This window comes from Condylura cristata, unplaced genomic scaffold (assembly GCF_000260355.1).
Source record: "Condylura cristata isolate star-nosed mole 26May11 unplaced genomic scaffold, ConCri1.0 scaffold00014, whole genome shotgun sequence".
Lineage (NCBI taxonomy): Eukaryota > Metazoa > Chordata > Mammalia > Eulipotyphla > Talpidae > Condylura > Condylura cristata.
In genome coordinates, this window is record NW_004567115.1 from 41,460,562 (window position 1) to 41,487,475 (window position 26,914).

At 39.2% G+C, this 26,914-nt stretch overlaps 1 protein-coding gene across 1 annotated transcript in view; it reads left to right on the forward strand.

Annotated features, from left to right (window-relative positions):
* PALLD (palladin, cytoskeletal associated protein) overlaps positions 1–20,205 on the forward strand; it is a 319,952-nt gene extending 299,747 nt beyond the window's left edge. The window contains exons 12-20 of the mRNA XM_004682387.1: positions 64–117; positions 1,293–1,514; positions 4,198–4,347; positions 11,341–11,435; positions 13,409–13,541; positions 15,986–16,193; positions 18,137–18,302; positions 18,754–18,887; positions 19,931–20,205. Coding sequence (XP_004682444.1) covers positions 64–117; positions 1,293–1,514; positions 4,198–4,347; positions 11,341–11,435; positions 13,409–13,541; positions 15,986–16,193; positions 18,137–18,302; positions 18,754–18,887; positions 19,931–20,103 — 1,335 coding nt within the window. The 3' untranslated portion in view covers positions 20,104–20,205. The remainder of the gene's footprint in view (positions 1–63; positions 118–1,292; positions 1,515–4,197; positions 4,348–11,340; positions 11,436–13,408; positions 13,542–15,985; positions 16,194–18,136; positions 18,303–18,753; positions 18,888–19,930) is intronic.
* The last annotated feature ends 6,709 nt before the right edge of the window (positions 20,206–26,914 follow it).

The window sequence follows — 26,914 nt, forward strand, 5'->3', positions numbered from 1 at the left end:
AAAATTCTTGCTAGATTGTTATTATACTATATTAGCTTCACTTCTTTTTTTCTGCCATTACAGGAAATTGGGTCTCCTCATGCTACTACTGTAGGGAGTCCTCAGGATGGTCAAAAGGTTAAGCTTTTCGCCTTTCTTCTGTGTCCAGTCTTTCACTGTATCTTTGTTATCTATATTCTTTTGGTTTTTTACTTGTAGCTCTTCTTCACTACCATGTAGCATTTACATGACCAGTGTCTGCTTTCATTTAAGATCAAGTGAACATAATTATACTGGTGTGGCTTTTCTTGTAATCAAATTGTGAAGTTTTTTTCACTGGTTATATCTTTAAGGGCAGATGTGCTAATTCTTAAACTGACAGTAGTTAGACAAAAATACTTGGATACTTTTTTTTAATGTTTACTTTTATATCATTTTGTGCCTTTTTTCATCTCAGTTGCAATCCCCATGGGCTTCCTATCACATCACCGTGTGCCATCACCACTGTCCAGTGCACTTCCTTCCCCTCCCACCCCCCGTGTTTGATCAAACTGAGTTTTTTTTTTTTAATGTCGAATGCATTCTTTAAGAACTAGTTAAAACATTATTTAATATATTGCTTTATAACGTGTTGCCTTGTCTTCATTGTATTTTGTAAGCAAAAGAAGAATTGTAGGACACATCTTCGTCACAATAAGATGGTGATAAGAGTCGCTACTTTGCTTTTTTTTTTTTTTTTGGCTAAAATGACTGCATTGTCAATGCTGTTTTTCTTCTGGAGAAAGTGGAGAGTAGTTCCTAACAGATACAGATCTATGGAGGACTGTAGAGGTTATTTGCTGAGGACTGTCTTGAGTAAAAAAAAAAAATACACAGTGCCATTTTTTCCCATTATCTGTTTAATGAATGCTCTGCAGTATTCCAACTGCTTGCCACACACACTTTCATCCTTCTGGAGAGATGCACCACCTGCATCAGCTTTTATGTGAAGAAATGTGTCCTATCCTCAAACAGTTAGGAAAGCACAGTCTTTGTCTTCCCCCCTCAACTGTGGCCCAAGAGAAAAGAGAGAGAAATTCATTTCTAAAGTTTCTTTTTTATTTGGATGATAAAACTTGCAGACAATTTGAAAAATCACATAAACTTATTTCCAGATGTTTTTGTCTTCTATGGAATTGTACTAGGTTCAGACTGTTTTCAAGTGCTATGATAAATGTCTACTGAGTGTCATCTTAGAAAGGGGATTAGACTCAGGAGACATATTACACCACCAGGGATAAGGTAGCTAACATGATCTTGCTTTATTTGATTAGGAATACAAAGTCTCCAGTTGTGAACAGAGACTCATCAGTGAAATCGAGTACAGACTAGAAAGGTCTCCTGTGGATGAGTCGGGTGATGAGGTTCAGTATGGAGACATGCCAGTGGAAAATGGCATGGCACCCACCTTTGAGATGAAGCTGAAACATTACAAGATCTTTGAGGGGATGCCCGTAACTTTCACGTGCAGAGTGACTGGGAATCCAAAGCCAAAGGTGAGCTGACAACCGGGGCTTTTAAAGAGGCATAATCTCGGGGGAAGAGTTGTAGCTTCCAAGATACAGCGTTCTGTGTCTGGGAGGAGGAAGAAATACCAACTTTCTCCATACCCATCATGTAAAATGTTTGAAACACTGTTAGGTTCCAGGCCATCTTCAGGAGGCATTAGAAACAGACACAAGGTAGGTAGGAGAGTAGAGGAGAGACTAATAATAGTGAAGCAGTTGATAAAGGATGTTTCACACACCTACATTATTTACTCCTGATATTGTCATTGTTGTTCCCAAATTGTAAATGACTAAATTATGCTCAGTGAGGTCAATGAATTTTCGCAAGGTCAGAAAGCTGGTAAGTGGCCAGGTTAGGACATGTACCCTATATGCTTGAACCACACAGAGAAGCAACGCCAAGCACTGATACTAAAGCTTCAGCTCTTTAATCTATAAAGCCAAGGCTTCCTATATTTACAAGGGATGAGGGGGGAGAGGAATACTTCTGTAAGTGGATAATCAAAGAAACATGGGGCCCTTCCTGGTGGTGCAACGGGTAAGGACACAGCACTGCAAGCGGCTGCTTCAGTGCAAGTTCAATCCCCTGCCCCGGAGGTGACCACATGGCACGGCAGACCTCTCCTGACCCGCCCGCTGCTCCCCTCAGCAGTGTACTTCATCTTTCTGCCTGTTCTGTTCCCCACTGTCTCTGATGAATCCTCTCACTGCCCCTGCACCTCTGGCTTGGACCCCAGTTCTGTATGCATAAATAAATATTTTAAAAATCTTTAAATGTGAGAAACTTGTCATATTCACGAGGCCTAGGCTGACCTGGCTGAGAGCCCTTTCCCTGCGGACATGTGGTAATGCTACATCACGTGTTCCCTGTTTAAAGGGAGACTAGAGTAACTGCTCACTGGCCCAGCAAAGTATGAGACAAGACTGCACTTTCCCCTTAGACTAGAGGACAAAATGGAAAAGGCACATCGCATGAGAAACTGGAACTCCAGGTTTACATTGTCCGTAACAGGAAGTCTAAAGCTGAAAAATAGGAAATTTCATACAGGATAATTTAAATGCTTAGTTTTCTGGCAGAAGGCAAAACACTACGCTGTGGGACACCTTAATACGTTGGGGTGTATCAGACTTCTCAGTGTAGAGTGAGGCAATGTGAGTTCACAGCAAAAACTTAGAAACCATATGAGGAAATAACAATGAGGGGAGTCAATAGCACAAAAGACAGGAAAACAGAAGCCCAAGTTTGACACAGTCATCTCGAGGAGACCATAAAATAACCACGATTGGAGCCATTTTAAAGGGAATAGAAATTTAAAGAACAGGACAGTACGAGGCAATACAAGTTTGAAAAATTGGCAAATAGAAATGAAGAAAGCACCACTGAACAGTGGTGTGAAAGAACAGAAATGACAAGCAGGGACTGAGGAAGGAAGTGACGACCCGTCTCGTGCGCTTGGCCACGCTGCTGCTCCACACAGCTTGTTCTCACCGTAAGGTAAATCGTCCCATCACCTCCTCCCAAAACCAAATTTCAACCCATAGTCAGAAGGTTAGGGCAAAAAAAAGCCTGAAGTTTTCAAACCCAAATCCACCTCCTACGGAAAGGAGACTTTTAGAATAAAGTGCTGTCAGAGGCCAGTGCCTCACCACGCTCCTGGCGTAACCGTAACTGCTGCATTCACAGAGGCACTGTCCAGTGCGTGTGCACTTCAAAGATGGGCTTTGTCTTTAACATAACTGTGCTTTTTCTAGTACAAATTTAAATGTTTCACAGCACAAGAGGCTCAGTTTGTTTTTAATATCTTTTCATTGTGAGGCTTTATTCTTTCATCCTCCCCCTTCCTTTCCTATACTGCTAAGGGAAGAAAATATTCTTCTCTCCCTGGTCTATCGAAGAACCATTTCTTCTGTTTGTTACATAAATTATGCGAGGATTACTAGAGTATGAAATATTATGTGTTTTAAAATACATCCTGTTTTTAGCTTGGCTTTTGCTTTTCAAATTATGTTTATTGAGGTGTAGTTGGTTTACGTCATCCTGTCTTTGGGGTTGTAAGTTTAAGCTTCTATGCTTCTACAACTATGTATCTCCACACCATGCCCACCACCAATGCCGCAATAATCACCATTCTTTTTTTTTTTTGAAGATTTATTTATTTGTGCATACAGAACTGGGGTACAGGCCAGAGGCTCAGGGGTGGCAAGAGGCTTCACCAGAGACAGAGTGGGGAGCAGAACAGGCAGATCGAGGAAGTACACTGCTGAGGGGAGCAGCAGGCGGGTCAGGAAAGGTCTGCTGCGCCATGTGGTCTCCTCCGGGGCAGGCGGGAATCAAACTCATGCGGAAGCGGCTTTAGCTTCTCAGTGCTGTGCTTTAACCCGCTGCGCCACCAGGGAGGGCCAATCGCCATTCTTTTTTACTTATATAACATATTTCAGTGGAATAATGACAGTTTAGAGTTTGTTTTTATTCTCTAAAACAACCTTTTTAACCTCACTGTACAAGGGGTATGATTTAGTTGTCAATACATGTGAAAGTTGAAAGAAGCAAAAAGAAAAATGCCTATAATGTTACCTCAGAAATAGTCACTATCAACATTTGATATAGATCCCTTTATGTAGATAATACATGAGTGTAAATATCTATTCATACATCTGTTTCCTTTCACAGATCTACTGGTTTAAGGATGGGAAACAGATCTCTCCAAAGAATGATCACTACATCATTCAAAAAGATCTTGACGGGACCTGCTCTCTGCACACCACAGCCTCCACCCTCGATGATGATGGGAATTACACCATTATGGCTGCCAACCCTCAGGTAAGGAAAGTGCAGCTCTGGGCTCAGACTGGAGTCCTGACAGGCAATTTCTCAGCCAGAGGAGCCATCTCACTAAAAGGTGGGTCATGCCTCTTTGCCATGAAACTTTTTCCAAGCTCTGTATGCACCTGGCTTCAGAGGAGAGAAAAATTGTTTCCTGAGTATATATTAATTGCATCAGATATTTTCTGCAAGAATACTTGCAGTGCAGAAGTGCACTTTCTCCACAAACAGTATTGAGGGCCTTGTGACAAATCTGACGGGGTGATCAGGCTGCAGTGGTGGACAAGGACTAATCCTGGATAGAAAATAAACTAGCAAACAGTCCTATCTGAAATCTTTTCTGTATTTAAGTTCTTCAAAGGCAAAAAAGGAGAAAGGGCATACTTAGGCTATAGCAGAAAAATTCAAAAGAGGACTTTATTTAATTATCTATCTTGTATAATTTACATTAACTATGCTTTTTTTAAACCCTAGGAACTCAATGTGTGACAGGTAAATGTTATAAAGTCTACAGAAGGCAAGGAAGTAACATTTTTTTTAAAAGCTAAAATTAACAATTTTATTATGTAAATAAGTCTAGCAAAGTTTATAAGTTTGTAAAAATTTGTACAATATTTATCCCTTCCTAATGTTAGTCATAAATATATATCTCTGCAATAATAATAAATTAAAACACTCAAATTATTCACAGCTGAGCACAGAGCAAATGATTCACTGTCAACAAAATGTTTCCATATTCATGCACCATCTTGAGGTTCTGATTTTTCTTGTCAGTGATACAAACTTAGCAATCACCCTGAAAAATAATGAAAGTATTAATCTCAACTTTTACTAAAGCGGTAGATGTTAATACTATTGTGTTTGATGTACTTGAGAGAAAAAATGTGGTATTTTTTTTCCCCCTTGCTGTATTCTCAGTTGCTCCCCTGCCCCTACTAAAAAGGTAGTGGAGAATTATTACAAAATCCAAAACTTTTCTTCATGTTGGGCTTTCTATTCCTCTTTCCACTAAAAAGGCTGGGCTATATTACAGAGATAAAAATAACTATGTTCTTTAAGTACTTGCTAGTGCTGGGATCCTGCTATTAACTTCAGGCATTTTTCCTAGCAAATGTTTTAAACTGCTATTGGGATAAGCAATTTTGTAGAACAAAACAATATAAATGTAAATCTGCTATTGTGATATGTAGGAAAGTCCCGAGCAGAGAGACTAGCTGTTCATGGTGTGAGTGTTGGAGAGAGCAGGCCAGCCTCAGTGGGTAGTCTGTGAGCATGGGAACTGCTGGCATCTCTGATTAAGTCATTTGATAAATGCAGGCTACTCAAGGTCCCCGCTATGAACATAGAAAAGGGGGAAGAGAGAGACGAAACGGCCAAGAGCAGACTCACAGTGCGGTCTTGCTGGCACTGAAAGCCACGGTGGCTAGTGTGGGGGTGAGAACAGTGCCGTTAGGAAGATCTGAGTTGGATCTTCCTCTGCCACTCATGTCCTATGTGACTTTTAAAAGTTACTTAACCCTATGACTGTTTCTTCTATGAAATGAGAATAATATGGATTTAAATTGTGCCTATAAAGCACCTAATTTACCTGGCACATAGTAAAATATGTGCTATGTAAATAGCGCATTATTATTATAAGACCTCAACAATCTTGTCTTAGAGTGGGCAGAAGCCTGGGAATTGGAACATGAAAGGATCAGCCAGCCTCTAGCTGTTCTGCTCTCACAGTACTGTGGGGATGGAATTCGTGCCCCGCATGTTGCTGGGGGGTGGTCTCTGACTCCCTGGCTTTTCCTTTTCCCATCCTCATAGGCAGCTCGGCGGCAGGCGTGGGTGGAGGCACGATCCGCACATCCGGCCAGGGCGCTGCTCCCCGCACACGCAGGGCCCGGGCTGTGGCCACTGCCTTCCTGTGGCACTGGGGAAGCCTCAGTTAAGCCCCTTTGGTTCTTTGCCTTTGACGTGAAGGTAAAGAAATGAGAAGCTGACCAAAAGCCTAGCCTCTGACAGAGTATCCCACCCATCCATCCCACCTGCAATTTAGCAGACAGTAGCGTGACAGCTGGATGCTCAGTAGGAAGGGAAGAGTCCAGGAAGCCCAGGGGACAAGAGCCTGAGCAGTTCCTATTACCTGGAATTGCATTTGTCTCTCAAGGTTAGTTGTTCCACCCCCAAACACTAGCTAAAGAAAGCAGGACTGAAAGTCTCCTTTTCTATCTAAATGACCAGGGAGCTTGGGAGATTTCAGTAAGAACAGGAAACCTAAAAATGGGCATTTGAACTTCAAATTTGAAATCGTGAGGCAATTTGGATATTTACAGCACTTTTAGTAGTTGCTGCTCCAAGTTGCTGAGTTGATATAATTTCAAATTCCTTTTCAATTCTAGCATTTCAGCAGCAGATATGGGTTAAATACTTCAAGTATAGCTTTACATAGAGATACCTAGAAATTAGATTGACTGTGTTACCTCTTATAAAGCAAAATGGTATTTAAAGTGGCAGAGAATTTTTGTACCTAACTCTTAACATAGGTTCTCGTGTCTGACTTTAACATGGTCTCAACTTTATGGTGTCTGTTGTCTCCAGAAGTATGTGGCAATTCTTGTAATTTGTGAATTAAAACATGATCTAAAAAGAGCAAGCCAGCACCAAAAAGTATGTCACAAGTAAGATCTCAAATGTCAAACTTAATCCCAGAAGCATAATATGCAGTCAACAGAAAACTGCCATTGGCCTTGATGCCTTTAGGTTTTCCCCCACATTTTTAAAAGTATTTGGGCTTGAAAGAAACAACTACATAAGATGTGAAGTGAAGAGAACAAAAGGCTGGAGTGGAAAATGACTTCAGTAATGAAACACAGGCGGTAGTGGAAAAAATTTACAGAAAATGTGTAGTACTGGTTACTACACAGCTTTAAATAAACTCTTGGATTTGCTGGCAATAGGAAAGTTATACACAGCTGAGAAAAAGAGTAAGGACCAAGGAAAAAGGAAAGTTGAGCAGAGTGTAGCATAGTTTCCATCTGGCTTGATCTTCTGGGACTGAGAGGACACGTTAGACACTGTGATGCGTCCAGAGTCCACTTGGGCCGGAGCCCGCGCTCTAAGCGAGGCCGCCCAGGGGTGAGGCGTGTGTGGTGTGTGCAGCCTTCCACCAAGCACAGTGCCAAAAGGAGGGTCACAAACTGAGTTTATTTTAGACTCTAATCCTATCTTTAAGACACAACTAAATCTAAACACACATGTTTTACTTTGTTTTGTGGGGTTGCTAAGTTACTCTGTACTGCATCTGCATTCTGAAATGGCTCTTTGCAGTTTACTCAAATTGCAGTATATATACAAGTGGCAAGCTTTGATAAAGATTTGTGTGCCCCAAGTTAAATTTCATAAACTAGGACATATAAATGTTATTTCGATATTTTGTAAATAGTTGGCCTTGAATGAAATATTCACAGCTGGATGTTAATACTGAATCACTCATTACTGGTTACTACACAGCGTTAAACTCTTGGATTTGTTTGCAATAGGAAAGTGATATATGCAGCTGAGTTAAATGTAAAAAGCTAGTTTACTGACTATTCTGTCTTAACCATTGTAAGGCTTCTTGGCTCATTTCAACCTTCATTTCCATTACTACATTATGTGTTAATAATAAAGTAGATGGAAATGAAAATGCTAATAAAAGCAGATGCAACAGCTTTAATGTGCATCAGAGCCTGTTAACTGTTGTGATTACCACAGTTAACTAGCACATTAGGATGATTAAATTATTGATGATAATTTAGTTGTTCACACTGGAGCTTCTTTTCAAAAATGTTCCATTAATTTCTGGATTTTTCTCCCAAGTAATAGCAAAATCATACGGCCAGTTCATTTGGATGTTTTCAAAATGTTCCTTATCACTTGCTGGACAGTAACATTTAACCAACAATGCTGTATTATCAAACTGATAATTCTGCCTCCTAAAGATTGTTTTTTCCCTTCATGTTCAGAAGTGAAGGATGGTGTAGGAGTTAAAAGGTGACAAGTGATAACATAATTTTTCTTAAATTTAAGAAGTAAATACTCTGGCAATATTTATGTACATCCCTTTAAGGAATAGCAGTAAAAGTCTTGAAGACCACAGAAACATGTCTAATCTTTAGAGAAGAGTATGCCAACCTTTTTTTCTTTTTTTGGTAAGGGGAAAGGAAGCAGGGCTTCGTGTGTGGGCAGTGATGGTGTTAGAGCTGACTGTATTTTACCCCCCAAATGCAGCCATGACATAAACACATTAAATGTACCATGCGTGTGACACCCTGCCAGCACTAGTATAAGTTAAAAAGGTGGATCTTCACATATGCTGCTTCCTTGCTAAGGATATTTTCTTTTTCCTTTGGTGCAAATTCATCCTAATTAAAAAAATAAAAGCCACTGTATATGGAGAAAACATTTCTAAGAGATGCTCCATTAGTCATTTCTGTTGTGGTGATCAGTGATTTTATTGTTGTTGTCATTATGGGGGCACTCCAACCATGCCCAAATAAGATGGCAAATTTTTTAGGCCTCTCTGTTTACTGAGACATAACAATTTAGAATTTTAACCACTTGAGAACCTTACTATGGTCCCTTAAGTGCTCAAGTAAAGGAGCAGCGCATCTCACTTTACAGCCAAAGCTAGGCAAATTACTGAGCTTAGGGAGAGGGCATGCTGAAAGCCAACAAAGACTGGGCCACTCATACCAGTTATGCCAAGTTGTGAAGACAAAGCCAAAGTTCTTAAAGGAAGTTAAAAGTGCTACTCCAGTCAAAATCGAGTGCTGAGAACGCAGAGCAGACTTACGGCTCATGTGAACAAAGTTTTAGTGGCCTGGCAAGAAATTCAAACCAGTCCTTAAACCAAATTCTATTCCAAAGCAAGGCCTGACTCTTTTCAACTCTCTGGAGTTGTGGAAACTACAGAAGAAAACCTGAAGCTAGCAGAAGTCAGTTCATGAGGTTTAAATAAAGAAGTCCTCTCTATAACAGACATGTGCACGGTGAAACAGCAAGTGCGGTTCTAAAACTACAGCAAGTGATCCAAATCTAAGATCATGGAAGAAAGTGGCTAAACTAAGCAGATGTTCAACATAGGTAGAGCAACCTTCTTTTGGAAGAAGGTGTGCTATAGAACTGATAGGCAGAGCGGTGAAGTCAGTGCCTGGCTTTAAACTTTGAAGAGCAGGTCAACTCTCTTTAAAGTTGAACCCACTGCTCATTCACCATCTGATAACCCTCAGACCCTGCAGGGTTATATAAATCTACTGGGCCTGCGTGCTACAAACAGAACAGCAAAGCCTGAATGACAGCATATCTGTTACAGCATGGTTCCCTGGCTCTTTCAGGCCACTGTTGAGACCCTGCTGCTCACTGAGAGTGCACCTGACACCCCAAGAGCTCAGATGGAAATGTATAGATCCATCTTGTTTTCATGTCTGCTCACACAACATCCATTCTGTAGCCCATGGAGTCATTTCAACTTTTAAGTCTTATTTAAGGAATATATTCCATAAAGCTGTAGATTTCACAGTGATTCCCTCTGCTGGGCTGGCAAAATCAACTGAAACCTTTGGGCGGCATCCACAATTCAGTATGCCACTATAACAGTTATGATTCATAGGGGAAGATCAGAATATCTACATTACCAGGAGTTTTGAAGAAGCTGATCCCAACCATAGTGGATGACTTTAGGGGGAGCCACTGAATATGTGGCTGATGCTGCAGTCTCCTAGCAGTTCCCTCCATAGCTTCAGAGGTCAGATGTGATGGTGCAATCTCATGATTAAAGCTGACAGAAAGAAAGTGGTTTCTTGAGCTGAAACCTAGCCTTGGCGAAGATGTTGTAAATGTTATTGAAATGACTACAAAAGGATTTAGAGAATTAAATAAACTTGAAAAAATACTAGTTAGTTTAAAGGAATTTTGTACTATCAAAGAGAATCAAACTGCCACAGAGAAATTTATGCAGCAAACTTCTTTGTTGTTTTAGTTGAGGAGACTGTCACAACTAGCCCAGCCTTTAGCAGCCATCAACAGGGAGGCAAGATCCTCCACTAGTAAAGATCAGAACTTGCTATAAAGGCTCAGATGACGACTATCATTGTTAGCAATATTTTAAAGATGTGTATGTTTTTCAGGCAATTCTATTACACAGTTCACTTTGTTGCATTGCTCTGGAAATGACCTACAGGTATAGTTTGTACAGCCACATGAGTTCCTGGGAAATGAGAAAGAAGGGGGGGCTGGGGGGGGCAGAAATCACCTATTTTGCTACTCTGCTAATAACAATGAGGAAAAAATGAACAGGCTAAATCAAAAAGCCCAAATGCCAATGGGTGACATCCCCATGCCATCTGCATTTGCTATGACTGCTGTATAATCTAACTTTTCATTATATGGGCTTCATGAAATGACCCATTTCTATTAGGTATTTAAACTGGCTGTGGTATTTTCAAGTATGTTCATTTCCTGTCCTTCATACAATGTGCTCCATTGTCCACCCCCATGAGCACTTCTTACGTAATAATTTAGTGTGAGACCATCTTTTTGGAAGATATACCATTAACTTTTGTTAAATACATTATTATACATTATTGAAATCATTCAGTTTGATTTCAGAATTAGCTGTACCTTAGAATATGACCATGAAAATAGAATTCATGGTTTAATCACTGTATTTTACAACTCAGCGTGTTGTGTTAGAGGGATCTTAGTAGATAAAACAGTAGAACATATTTAACAGTTCACACATTTAGGGATAGGCACAAAGTAAGGAAATCTACTGGCACTTGATTTCTTCAGTGTTACTGAAGAGTTTCTCCCAAGGAAAATACATTCCTGAGAGGGGTTGATGTCATAACTTTTGGTCACATTACAAAATGAAATAATGTCTTATGAAGAACAGACAGGCATGTGAGTACTTCATGGCTAATTGTTTTGCATAGCAATTAATTTTCTGAATGTCTCTGACAGGGCCGAATCAGTTGTACTGGACGACTAATGGTACAGGCTGTGAACCAGAGAGGCCGCAGTCCCCGCTCTCCATCAGGCCATCCTCATGTCAGAAGGTACTTCAGACACCCTTCCTGTAGTGTCACTGGGCTAGACTCAACAGTATGAGAGCCAGAGCATGACCATGAAAGTGAACATTATTGGAAGACAGAAGGCCATTCGAATGTACTACCACTAAATTGTTGAAACAGGGCTCAATTTCTGTGTGAAGAAATGGACTGAGCACATTTAGGGATAGGCACAAAAGTAACAATATGCTCGTCAGTGGTAACCAAGTGTTGCTAAGCAAACTTCTGTAGCTAACAGATGTGTGTGTTGCCCATTATAAACTACCACTGCTAGAGTTCTTAAAAATCGTTCAGTGTGCCCATGTTCACTTTGTAATCACTTAACTTCAAAAGTTTTACAACATATATCACTTTAAAGGCGCAACAAAAATCTGCTATTCCATTCTTAGTAGCCCACTGTCGATGCAGGGATGCTGAGTGAATAGTGGCAGATGAAAAAGATATTACTTCTTAGTAACATATTTGCACTTAAAGAAAACCTGCAGTCAAATAGCCTGTCATTTGAGGCTCCTGTTTACATATTTTACAGACAGCCCTGCTACAAACAGCAGGTGGTGCAAACACCTTGCGGCACCTTTGGTGAAGAGAAAGCGAACTAAGTTAGCTCACAGGATATAGGCAGGTGAGACTGCCTAAGTGCCGCATGCAGTAGTATGTCTGCACCTCCTTGTGTGACTGGAGCTACAGAACCCTTTGTTCAAAACCACCCTGGCACCTGCGTGCAGGCAGACAGGATTCCAGTGAGTCTGCTCGTACTCAGGAGTGCCAGGCTAGTGCCAGGCTCTGAACACAGCCTATTTAGTAATCTCCCTTCATAACTTTTTTCTGCTTCTCCTGCGGTCTTCAATACATTTCAGCTTCCTGTGTGCCATAATGTCCTTTTATTCCTGTGTCTCTTAATTTAAAAATTAAACCTGTAGTTCAAGAGTAAACTATCAAAAAGTTGATAATTACTAGGCTATTAAACTAATCTTTCATTTGTCTCTAGATGTGTGTTTTTAAACTTATTGTCTAATGATTGCTAACAGAATTTTGTATTCACCATCTTGCTCTTAATGTTTCTCTGCAGTTACTTTAAATTGTGTTGCTCTTAAAGGTGCCTCTAGTAGCATATTTAAAAGCTACAGGGATGCACAAAGCCTAGGACTTTTGCAGAATTTATTATAAAGCAAGAAATGTCTTTAGGCACATGCATAGATAATACAGTAGAAAACCTGCCTTAAAATGTTGTTTTCGGGCCCTCCCTGGTGGCGCAGCGGGTTAAAGCACTGCACTAAGAAACTGAAGCCACTTCCGCATGAGTTCGATCCCCGCCTGCCCCGGAGGCAACCACATGGCGAGGCAGGCCTCTCCTGACCCGCCCGCTGCTCCCCTCAGCAGTGTACTTCGTCGATCTGCCTGTTCTGCTCCCCGCTCTGTCTCTGGTGAATCCTCTCACCCTCCACATCTCTGGCCTGTACCCCAGTTCTGTACGAATAAATAAATAAATCTTTAAAAAAAAAAAATGTTGTTTTCCTGGTTAACATGAAAAGGGATTTTGATGAGAAAGATACTAAATTTCACAAAATAAGAACTTTTACCTTTCTACATATTTAAAATCACTGTGTAAAGTTACAGTAATTCCATGGAAAAAGATTTGGCAATAAATGAGCTACAGCTGCTTCTCATACAGCTTTGAAAATATTTATGTAAAAATAGTTAATAGAAAATCCCTCGTTTTCTTCCCATTTTCCCTTTGATGATGTACGCTAGCTTTAAGTATTAGAACAGCAAACTTATTTAAGATCTGCAGTTAGCATACTGTTAAATTTATAATGAACTTGCAAATGAAACAAGATTGGCCTCTTTGAGATTTTTACCTATAAACCTTGAGGTAGGAGACAGGTAAAAATATTTCATTATTTTTAAAAAGATGACTAAAAGCTTCTAACTAGTAGAAATGATTAATTATCTGTTTAAAGACCTCGTTCCAGATCAAGGGACAGTACAGATGAAAATGAACCAATTCAGGAGCGATTCTTCAGACCTCACTTCTTACAGGCTCCAGGAGATCTGACTGTTCAAGAAGGAAAGCTCTGCAGAATGGACTGCAAAGTAAGCATCTGCTCTTTCCTACACATCTTCTGCTCCCCTTCTCCCCTCATCAATCATTTCTCATTAGTAATTTTGGAGAAACTGTGTAGCAGTTTTATTGCAAGATTTCTTAAGCCAGGGTCCTTGGGTGGGAAGATTAATTAGATATGTGAACTGTCATTTTTTTCCCCTAGGATCTTAAGGTCAAAATGTTTAAGATCCACTGCTCAGAAATTCTCTAATTTAAAATTTAGCTCTTAAGCAAAATTGCGTGGGCGCTCCCTGCTGGTTCTTTCTGGGATTGTAAAATATAAAGATAGGGGAATTATGTTTTTTCAAAATGTACATCTGGACTTCTAGAAATGTATAAAGTCTTAACTAATCCAACAGTGTTATTTGTATTTTTAGTCTATTGATAGACCATCTGTAAAATGACATTTGACTCAAGAGCAGGAAATTACCAAAGGACTTTTTGTGGTGTAAAAAGAAATGTTTCATCTAAAAAATGTATCTTAAGGTCATACAAAGTCTGAGATGTACTTTAAAATACTAAAAAATTACAAAAAGTGGACAGTACAGATGAAAATGAACCAATTCAGGAGCAATTCTTCAGACCTCACTTCTTACAAGACCTACAAGACCCTATAATGGAGAATCACCATAGTATCAGCTCTACTTCAGATTGTATCTAAGATGTCAGTATTTCATTGAAAAGCAACTTAGCAAAGTAAAAACACTTTTGTAAAAATACTAGAAACAGAAACCAATCCCTGTTTATTAATTTCACAGTGATATGATGCAACCTGGATAAATAACAAATACAAAATGTTATTAACATGAACAAATGGAGAGGTTACCAGCTTGAGGGAGGGGAGGTGCGATCACTGTACTTAAGCTTTAAAGGAAGAAAAATCATGAGAACCAGTGGCTATAGTGACACTAGGTTCTCACTGCCAAAGCAGCCCCCAGCCCAACTTAACCTTACGCATGTCCCTAGATATGGACATGCTCAGTACTAGTCCAGCTCCTCTAGTAATAGCATATTCTTTTGCCTCCTCCCATTTCCACATCAACCAAAATCACAATTTGTTAAAATTATCACCTCGTTATAATACTCTTCAGGTCCTGAGATCAGGTTTTCTTTAAGTAAACAGGAATGCTGAGGGTTTTCTTAACATGAATAACTGCTCAGGCACAGATAACGCTGTGTTCTAGGGGCCTAAAGCAACAACACAGTGCTTTGGGCAACTCTCCTATTGCACAGTCCATGGCTTTAACGCATGGCCCTGCTTGTTTAGGATGTGACCTAGTAAATTTGGAACAAGCATTGAGAAAGGCCTGGAGCCTGCCCAGTGTCCCCTGTCTCTTTCAAGGGCTGGGGAATAAGAGACAGATAGGAACACACAGAACCTCTCAGAAGCCAAACTATTTGTGTGTAAATGTTCTTTAGCCTGTTAACCAGTAATTTAATTTTTTCCCTTTAAATTTTCTAGACCCTGGGAAACCCACGGGGATTACAACTGAGATGAAAAAAAAAAATGTACAAAATGATGTAAAAGTAAACTTATTTTAAAAAATTACAACAAAATGATTTAAAAAAATAAATTTTCTACACCTTTGCTGCATGTGTAAGGAGGCGGCACCTTCTAAACACTATAAATACCACAAGCAGGAATGGAATGTGTCAGGTCTCCAGCTGATTTTGGTAGAGCTAGTTCTTCAACAGAATTATTTCTGTGCAGCTGACATTCTTTTTGTATATAATTTCCTACTAATAAATTTGGAGTGGGGGTAAAAAGGCCTTTCTGAATGGTACTTTTCTCCCCATTCAAAATCAAGGGCAGAACTGTAAAGAGATGACAGATGGCAACCATCCCCACCCTTCACAGCACATGTTATTAGCAATTAAATGTGCTTTTATCTATCTCTGGTCAACACAACTGGCATGGTCTCAATGCTTTTATGATGTTATTGTGATGCTAATCTGTTGAGAAGGCTTTCTGGGTAATTTTGTATTGCTCTTGTTACTTAGTTTCAAGGGTTATAAAATAATAGTCCTGTGTGCTGATGGATGCATGAACTCATGTCACCATAGCTATTGCAACTCTCAGATGAGCAGCTTCACAGTGTAAGTCCCATTGAGTACTTGTTACTGTGTTGGGACATCTTTGTTCCTAAGAGCTTAGAGCCCTGTTGCTCTCATTCTTATAATCCTGAGTGAGGTAAGTGACAGAAATTCTTCTGATCCTTATTTCACTTTTTTCTACACTGCCCTGTAAGAAATGTATAGAAGTAAACATATGAAGTGTTCTGAAAGTGACTGAAAGATTTTAAGCACAAAGGTAAAAAACCTAAGTTGGTACTAAACCTCATCCTTTTAGAGGAGGAATTTAATGTGTTTTCTTAGCTATTAACAATTTCATTCTCTCTGTAGTAAAATTTGTGTCATTTCCTTTGTGGTTTAGGTCAGTGGGTTACCCACCCCAGATCTAAGCTGGCAACTGGATGGCAAGCCAATACGCCCTGACAGTGCCCACAAGATGCTGGTGCGTGAGAATGGGGTGCACTCTCTCATCATCGAGCCCGTCAGCTCCAGAGATGCTGGCATCTACACGTGTACCGCCACCAATCGGGCAGGCCAGAACTCATTCAGCCTGGAGCTCGTGGTTGCTGGTAGGCTTATCTGTGTTAAGAATGTAAACTAATCCTGCATTTACTGACCAATACGGAAAATAAGTCAAGCTGCTGAAATATAGATCTTATCAAAATAGCCTATTTGGGCATGATAAAAGGCTTATGGGTGCATTAGAAACTAACTTTTCTTCAGTGTAGCCATTGCTACTTTTTGTTCCGATAAGCCTGGCCAAGGGAGCAAAGGATTTTAATCACTTTCCTGGGCCTTTCTAGCTCTCATGTGCATGATGGTCACACTGTTTCACAGGGAAAGAACAGCAGCTGAATGGAGTCCACAAGCCAAACCTGATGTGTACCAATCAGCTTATGCCTAAAGCTCTCTATATACCCATTCTTTGGCATCTGAAGTTAAAGTATATTTAAACATAATTTCTGCCCAGTAGTCAAATTAAACTCAGATTTGCTTTAGGTAAGTTTTATGAAAATATTATAATGTGAAGACTGACCCATAAAGAAAACACATACTTAGAAATATGTCTACTCTCCTTAGGAGGTAGGCAGAAGATTCTGATGTTCTTCTTTAAAATATGATTTCTCAGATTTGCAAAAAGCACTTCATATACCTGATTTTCAGTTGATTGTCACAACAGCTCTATTATAGGACTAGTCTCAGAGTTTTTATGAAATTATGAAAAGTGTATGAAGCTCCATCAGCAATATCCTGCATGGCAGTCACGGGGAAGTTGCTATGACACTCACCTGGTTATCTATATTTTATGCTCTTTTCAACACCGAGATCCAGGAAGAATACAGAGTGAGGTTCTGTTCCCACTTTCCTCCCAAATAGGCCAGGTCAGATAACCATGTAAAAAGCTCAATAAAAATCTAATTCTCAGATCTTGAATTACAGAGGTGTTTATAAGATACTTAAAAATTTCAGGCAGGGCCCTCCCTGGTGGTGCAGCAGGTCAAAGCACAGCACTAAGAAGCTAAAGCCACTTCAGCACAAGTTCAATCTCCACCCTGGAGGTGATCAACATGGCCCAGCAGACCTCTCCTGACCCACCCACCCACTGCTCTTCTCAGCAGTGTACTTAGTCAGCCTGCTCTGCTCCCCACTCTATCTCTGGTGAATCCTCTTACTGCCCCTGGCCTGTACCCACTTCTGTATGCATAAATAAATCTTAAATTCCAGGCAAAATTTTAACTTCACCTGGTTCTCCCTGACTACTTAACTTTTATAATTTGTCACATTCTGAGAAGGGGGTTGTGGGAAAAGGGAAGACATGCCTCCTTACATTTATAGCTGATAGTGCCAAAGATAACTGCATCTGTTTCCACTGGGGTGGAAAAAAAATTTTTCCCATAAGATGATAAAAACCAGTGTAATTAACAATTAATTCTGATACTTTTAGGCTAAGTAATAAAGTTGTATTTTTATAGTATCCCTCAAATACTAATTAAAATTTGTAATCCATAGACTACTTTTCTAATTAGTAAAACTTCTAGATTTAGATAATGATGCCACCCCCTTTAAATCACATGGTATGTCTCACTTAAGCCAAGATTTATATTCTTCTAGCATACATTTCAGATACTCTAAGTACATACAATTCCTAAAAATAGTTTTCCCCTTCAGAATCACTAGGTGGCAGTGTTTGGTAAAGGCTGTGAGCACTCAGGGCATAATTATACTGCAGCCATCCCAGATGCCAGCATTGCCTTACGCATCTCTGCAGACCGTCAGACGGGCATTCTGTGGAGCAGATGGCCTGTGCACTGTGTGGGCCTGTCAGCCTTAAACTGATTGAGTGGAATAAAGCAAAGGAACTTTTCCTGACAAAAGAGTAATTTAGAGAGGACTAGCCTCTCACTACCTGAGTGAAAAATGATCCCATAAAAAAGGGTCTATTTAAGCAATATTTCTAAACACTTCTGCATTCTTTGTAGTGCATCACTGATAACCGATCTCATTTTGTTAGCTAAGGAAGCACATAAGCCACCTGTATTTTTGGAAAAACTACAAAACACAGGAGTTGCTGACGGGTACCCAGTGCGACTGGAATGCCGTGTTTCAGGAGTGCCACCACCACAAATCTTTTGGAAGAAAGAAAATGAGTCACTCACTCACAACACTGACCGAGTGAGGTAAGAATATACAATGATATAATCTAATCCCTAACTGCTCAGTCCTACAAATGTATGAAATGCAAGGTTTCTGCTCTTTGATGAGATCAAAGGCAGAAATCTGCTGTCCCTTTAGTTATGATTAAACGTGATTTGTGTGTGTTTACGCCTTTAATCTAAAAGAAAAGATGGATTCACATTTGCTTCAGTGATGACAGAGAAACTATTCTTTGGTTTTTGTAAAAGCAGATCCTCGCCTAGAAATCAAGTGTACAGATTTATTCAACCTATTGACATCTGCTCTTCTCCCCCATTAACTTTAATGGATCTCGCAGCCTCTCCAGAATAAGTATGACCCTATTATCAGCTACTTGCACAATTCTGTTTCTAATGATCTAATTAAAAATGATGCTTCGTGTCCAAAGCCACTTTTTAAAAATTTAGAGCCCTAATGACTTTATCCTTTCTCCAGCATGCACCAGGATAATTATGGCTACATCTGCCTGCTCATTCAAGGAGCCACAAAAGACGACGCGGGGTGGTATACAGTGTCGGCCAAGAATGAAGCGGGGATTGTGTCCTGTACTGCCAGGCTGGACGTGTACAGTGAGTGCCACTTCATCTCACCACATTCATTAAAATTATGAAAAAAATAGACATCTGGGCAGCAAAACCCACATTCCTTTTATATAGTCTTAAGAACAGCTATAGTTTAACTTGCCAAAAATTTCATATTGCTTTTTCTCTATTTATAATTTCTCAGCATCAATAGTGAACTACACAAGGAGAACTATACCCAAAGTATCTACTGATTAACTTTTCATTCCTAGTAGAATATGCATGTTGGCTAGTCACTTGTGGCTTCCTTACAAGCATCCTTAGAAGTTAACGGTATCCTGGCAAAAAGGCATTGCCACATTTTTCACCTTTTCATGTTTGTGTCTGCGAATGACTGACTTTTAACACTTCCCCCATCACGGTATCTTAATGTCCTGTAAATGTGTATACCTTTGATCCTGGAATGCTTACTTCTGTGGTTTAGTACTCTTCTTGACAAAATTAAGCAGTTCAGCAATAGGTTTATTTGTGTGTATATATTTGTGTACATCAATCATAAACTGAAAATAATGCCTATTAAATTTATAAACTATTACAATAACATGAACTCTACTTCAAGGAAACTACTAGAAAAAAGTTAAGTGATTTCATATTTTGCTTCTTGAATAAGAAATTATTTTGTAAGGTTCTGCTTCAGAAAGTGAATGGCATCATCCCTCCCTACTGCTCAATTCCTTTTAACTAATGGTATTAAAACATCCCTCCCATACCTAACTGGTATCATTATTGTGGGATTTATATATTTTGAGCTTTGAAGAATTTAAGAAGGGGAGGTGAGAATTAGGAAACTTAGCAACTACTTAAAATGACTCCTGTGCTGCAAACTATAAACTATACTTTGTCATGGTTATCTTCCTGCTAGTCTCATATGCTGTACAGCCAATAAATCTACAGCATGATTAAATGCAGTGATCTTTTTCATATGAATATGTACCCATTTTATATGAAAAAACAGTCTGTATTTATTCAACATCTAAGGGCTTTCCACTTATATTTTGATTAATTTCTTTTTTTTTTTTTTTTTTTTGTAGCCCAGTGGCATCAGCAGCCACAGAGCACCAAACCAAAAAAAGTTCGGCCCTCAGCTAGTCGCTATGCTGCACTTTCAGATCAGGGACTAGACATCAAAGCAGCGTTTCAACCTGAAGCCAACCCATCTCACTTGACATTGAATACCGGCTTGGTAGAAAGCGAGGACCTGTAATCCAGGCTTCTTGTTGAAGCTGAAACAGCTATTGCCTTGACCAATGTGTTCCTATGTTACATTTATGTTAAAGGTAAAAACATACCTTTGACTATAAGAAATAAAAGCCACCAAAATAATACTTTCTTACTTGATATACCAAACAAAGTTCAAGTAGGCAGTGCTAATAGAAATATACACATTGCACAGAAAATTCACATTTATCTAGTTTAAAACGTTTGGAATTGCTATGATTTAAGGTCTGAAATGCCAAAACACTAAAAGAAAATCAGTTGTTCAAGATAACTCCAGTTTGTACCATCATAAGTGCCTTTAAACACTAGCTATAGGTGCTACGTACCATGACAGTGTGAAATGCTTAATGTAAGGCAACTGTACCGCAAACAATACTAAGATGATTCTAAAGTGACAGTGTGTTCAAATAAGTATACAGTGAACCAAGTGCAATATGTAAGGAGAAGAGAAAGAATGACAAAGAAATCCAAGGAAATGCCTTGTCTTTGCAAATTGTTTTATATTAAGTCATAAGGAAGTAATTACTTGCCTCAAACTTTAGGAATATCAAGTTTTCTAACAAGGCTAGTATCTTAGTTCTTAAACTTTTTTTAATGTGTAGTAGTTTCTTGCTACCTTGGTAGGAAGCTTATTTACAAACCATATTGAAAGGCTAATTTAAGTATGAGTAATATAAAGTATTCTGAAGAAAGCAGAAATAAATATATTATAGTCCATTCCAGGAAAGGCATCCAAACCACCCAAATGACCAAGGCATAGTATCTGGAGGAACCAGGGGTTTGGAGGGAAAAGAGAATGAAGGAAAATGCTACCAGCATGTTTGTATTGTACTCGTTTAGATAGACGCAGAAGGAATAGGAGAAATGATAAATTAAAGGCCAAGCTTTATCTTTAGTTTTCTTCAAAATTAATCTAAATGGAGGTGAAAAAAAAAAAACTACCATTCAAAAGTCGGGGAATATAGAGTCAGCAGAAAGCTTGGAGCAGATGAGCTATGGAAATTTCATTGTGTCTGAAGTTTGTGTACTAGTGGACAATTTTAGGTGTGCAGAGCAAGTTGAAAATGGACTGAGCCTACAAGAGTAGCTTAAGTGAGAAATCGCCTGACAGGCTTTAGCTTACTGAAGGGAACGGAGACTTAGATCAACAAAAACAGGTTTGTGCCATAATTTAATCTCAATGGCACCAAGATAAAGTCAGTGGGAAAATACTAGTTTACTTCCCTGCTGTCATGAAACTTTGCCTTAAAAGGGCTCTGGGTGCCAAGTAATTTGTAAAGGCATCAGCAAAAGACTGGTTTTTAAATGAGTGTGATTCTGCATCAGCTAGATTAAGTTGATTCTGACCAGACTTGATGGTTTTAAGTCGGAACCAATAATTTTGAAAAGGAAAAAATTTGGCCTAAAATATTAAAACATGAGGCTTTAATGGTACTTTGCTATGAAAAATTATCTTATGCAAAACACATATATCTTTCATTATTTATAATAAAAATGTTGAACTCTTAGCTCAGTTATTCAATATGTAGTATTTTTAAATGACTTTGTATCTGTGTACCACTCCATATATTTCATATTACTGCTTCACATGTACAGCTTTCTACTTCTTTGTAAGAATACCAAACGAGTTTTAAATAATTAATAGGCTTGAGCACCAGGTGGCAGATGTTCTATACAGGATGGTACAAGTTTCTTTTACTACACTTTGTGCATTGCTAATATGGAATGTAAGATACCATGCAAAGTCTCTTGTGAACCTATCTATACTGTAGAATTATGACATATGTCATATCTTACTTGCCAAATTTTTCTGAATGTGACTTTTTGCTCACTTGCTGGGTTTGGGATTAAGTAGCATTATTTTGCCACCTTTCATGTTGTATTTATAAAAAAAAATACTACTTTGGATTGTTGTGCTGGTGTAATGTGATCTAACATCAATAAATATTTAACAAATAATAGTTACAAGTTTATGAGCATAATACTCAATTGCTTGTCTTCTATTGTGGCTTTAGTAAATAAGTACAAACTTGGAGGCTTACAACACTTTAAGAGTTCAGAGATCAAAAGTTTAGGAGCAGTCAGGCTGGGTTTTCTATTCTGTCTTAGGACGCTAAAATCAGCATGTCACTGGACTCTGCCCTCATAGGAAGCTTGAAATCCTTTTCTAAGCTCAAGTATTTGCACCAAAACTTAGTTCCTTGCAGTTAAAGGACATATGTCTCATTTAGTCAGCTCTGAGCTCCTAAAAGTCATCTGCATTCTTTGTGATCTGGGCCCCCAAGCCCCACCCCAATCTTCAAAGCCAGGCATCAGACTCTCCCATCAGATTCTCTCACACTCTGAATCTCTTGCCAGCAAGAGCCACTTTTAAAGGATTACCTGATTAGGTCAGCTACCCAGGTAATCTCTCAAAATCACCTGACTTGGGGCTTGCTAACATATGCAGGTCCCTTAAAAGCAGCACTGGGATTTGGTTTTGATTGGGTAACAGAAGGTGTGTATATACCAGGAAGTAGATACTGGAAGCCAGTATAGAAGTCTGGTTTATATCAGGAGCTTGTATCAATGTAATTTTTTAAAATACTGGTTTATGTGATACCCATGGGAAAAATATCCTGTGGCCATATTCTCTTAGGTATTAAAATACACAGGGTTCCAGTTCAAAATGGCTACAGGAGGATCCTGAACACACTTCCAAGCACACCTTGAATTACCAACTACAAGTAGACCAGTTTCCTGAAAGATACCCTCAAAATAGGTGAGCTACTCCTCTTACACACTGGACAGACTAGGAAAAATAGCTACATTAGAACAAGTAGGAAAGGTTGAGACAGTTTTGCCAAAAACTCTACCCCAACACCAACATGTGCAATTAAGAGGATAACTTAGAACCCTGAGCTGCTTCCTGAAAAGGACTGAACCCCATGTTGGGCACCCCAATTCTTAAAATCTATAACTGCAGAGAGCTCCCAAAACACCTAACTTTTGAAAGCCAAGCGGGCTTGCATCTACAAGACCCAGAAGGCTATGCTTGATGAACTGAGAAGCCATTCTTCAAGAGCTCACAAGGACTCACCCCAGAGCACACTATACAAGCAGCCAAATGAGAAGTATCATCTTTCAGTGAAGGAAACCTATTTGTTTATCTTAACATTTCAGCCTAAGGGTATGCATCTAACCATCCTTCCAAGCTCTTCCAAAAAGCAGAAAAGGAGAGTCTACTTCCAAACACTCCTCTCCTAGAATCAGCTTACAATGAAAACAAAACTAGACAAGTATACTACAAGAAAGAAAATTACAAACCAGTATCACTGCGAAAATCCTCAGTAAATATTTACAAACTAAATTCAATAACACATTAAAAGGATCAATCATAGCCTACAACAAAGTGGGATTTACCCAGAAGTACAAAATATGGTTTAGCATCTTCAAATCACTGTAATACCACATTAACAAAATGAATAAACATGATCATCTTAATAGCTAAAGAAAAACCATCTGGACACCCTCTCTCCCCCTCAATAGTACAATAGGTTAAAGTGCAGCACTATGACGCAATCCACAGCCACTGAACAAGAGTTCCATCCCCAGCCAGAGAGGTGACCCACATGGCGCAGCAGGCCTCTCCTGTCTCACCTGCTGCTCCCCTCAGCAGTGTAAATATTTTAAAAAAAGAAAAGAAAAAAACATCTGGCAAACAAAACACAGACATGTATAATAAAACACAACGAGGTGGCCATCGAGAAAATTACCACAACATCATATATGACAAAGCCACAGAGAACATCAGACTTCAGTGGTGAAAATATCAAAGTGTTTCTCTAAAATCAAGAACAAGGCAAGGATACTCAATCTCAGCACTTTTATTCAACTTAGTACTATAATCCTAGCTAAAGCAATTAGGCAAGAAATACAAAAAAGCACCCAAGTTAGAAAAAAGTAAAACTTTACAAATTTGCAGGTGATTTGCATACTACGAGATACAGAAAACTCCAAAGATGCCACTACAAAGCAATCAGTACTACTAAATGAATTCAATGAAATTGCAGGACATAAAATCAATATACAAATTTCACTGTGTTTTTATACACTAAAGAAAAAAACAGAAAATATCTCATTTATAATTGCATCACAAAGAATAAAGATCTAAAAACCAAGGAGGTGAATAACAAAACTAGAAGACTTGGAAGGAAATTGAAGAGAACAAGTCAACTGCAAATTTTTGTGGATTAAAGCTCATTGATTAGAGAAATTACTGTGTTATAATGCCCATACCAGCCAAATTACATATAGATGTAATACAATCTCTATCAAAATTCCAATGGCATTTTTCACAGAAATAGAACACACAACCCTAAAATTTATATTTGCATCACCAACTATCTCAAAGTAATCTTGAGAAAGAAAAGCAGAAAACATCATGCTTCCTCATTTCAAACTACATTACAAAGCTATAGTAATCAAAAGAATATGTAATACTGTGATAAACACTGACAATAACTCAATGGAACAGAGAACACAGCTCAGAAATAAACCCATGCATATATGATCAATTAATTTACAATAAAGGAGGTAATGGACAAATGACTGTCTCGTGAACAAATGTTGCTAAAAAGCTGGACAACCATATATCAAAGAATGAAACTGGACAACATAAAATCTACTGAAAGACTTGAATGTGGGTCCTCCCTGGTGACACAACGGGTTAAAGCACAGAGCTATGAAGCTATAGCAGCCACTGCACCCACGAGTTTGATCCCTGGTCAGGGAGCTGAACCACATGGCATGGTTGACTCTACTGACCCACCTGCTGCTCCCCTCAGCAGTGTATTTCAGCCTCTCTGCCTGTTCTGCTCCCCATTGTCTCTACTGAATCCTCACACCCTGCACCTCTGGCTTATACCCCAGTTCTGTATGCATAAATAAATCTTTAAAAAAAAAAAAAAAAGACTTGAAGTCATAGAACTCCTAGAGGAAAATATGGGTGGTAAGCTCTTTGATACTTGTCTTGGTGATTTTAATTTAACACCAAAAACAAAAGTAAAAAAAAGCAGAGATAAACATGTGGGACTAAAACTAAAAAGTTGCACAGTAAGGAAATCATCAAAATGAGAGGCCCATAGAAGTTATTTTCTAATTATGTATCTGACAAGGGCTACTGTCTAAAATAAATAGCTCATACAGCTCATAAAAAGAATACTTAAATATTTTTTAAATGGCAGAGAATATTTTTCATTCCAAAGACACACAGATGGTAAACAAATACATAAAATATGTTCAACTTTACTAACCATCAGGGAAATGCAATCAAAACTACAAGAAATTAACAACACACACTAACTAGTGTTGGCAAAGATGTACAATAAAGGCACCCTTATGTATTGGTGGGGATGTAAACTGGTGCACCCACTATGGAAATTATTATGGATATTCTTAAAACTTTTATTAATAAAGTTTAAAAAAATAAAAACTTCCAACTCTCCCTGGTGGTGCAGCGGGTTAAAGCACAGCTCTAACAAGCTAAAGTCACTTCCAAATTAGTTCAATTCCCGCCTGCCCCAGGGGTGACCACATGGCATGGCAGAGCTGACCCTCCCGCTGCTCCCCTCAGCAGTGTACTTCATCGATCTGCCTGTTCTGCTCCCCACTCTGTCTCTGGTGAAGCCTCTCACCACCCCTGCTTGATGGTTTCAGGATTGTGAAGGTAAAAATCTAGGTGATTGGAAGTACTGCACTGATTACTCTGAGATCCTTTAAAGGTTCTTTGATAATTTCTTGATCTTTCCATAGCAATCAAAAGCATAACAGAGAGGCCTCTCTGGTGGCACAGGGGTTAAAGACAGCACTATCAAGCTATCACCACCACTGCAAAATGAGCTCAGTCCTGGCCAGCCAGGAAGCAGACCCACATGGTGAAGCAGATCTTTTTGTCTTACCTGCTTCTCCCCTCAGCAGTGTGTTGCAGTACAGTTGTCTGTTCTGCTTCCCACTGTCGCTGGTGAAGCCTCTCACCCTCACCCCGTGTATTTTGGCCTACACCCATAAACATACCTTTTTTAAAAGCATGATAGTAATTCATTTTACAAGGATGTGTAATAATGACCAAACATTTTGACAGCTTCAGATAAGTTTGTGTGGGGGCCCTCGGTGGTGCAGTAGGGTAAGCACAGCATTAAGAAGCTAAAGCCACTTCAGCATGAGTTCTACCGCCCTGGTGGTGACCCACATGGCGCAGCAGACCTCTCCTGACCCGCCCGCTGCTCCCCTCAGCAGTGTACTCCGTCGATCTGCCTGTTCTGCTCCCCACTCTGTCTCTGGTGAATCCTCTCACTGCCCCTGCACCTCTGACCTGTATCCCAGTTCTGTATGCATAAATAAGTATTTTTTAAAAAAAAGTTTCTGTGGGACAATGCTTTGATTACTAGACACAAAGTGGCTTGCCACTGTATAAATAAGAAAACAATCTACATAGGTTATATATGAGAAAACAGTATGCAGAGGAAGAACAACTGCAAATATAAAAGCACTCTATGGAAATAACAATGATTCAGTTATCCCACATCTGAACATTTATACAAAAAATACCAATTTTAAAAGATATATGCACCCCTGTACTTAATGCAGTATTATTCACAATAGCCAAGAATGAAACCTAAGTGGCTACTAACTGACCAATGGGTAAAGATGTGGATCTATCACAAAAATATACAGAGAACTGATAAAACTCAACAAAAATAAACAACCCCATCAAAAAATGGACAGAAGAGCTAAAAAGACACTTCTCCAAAGAGGAA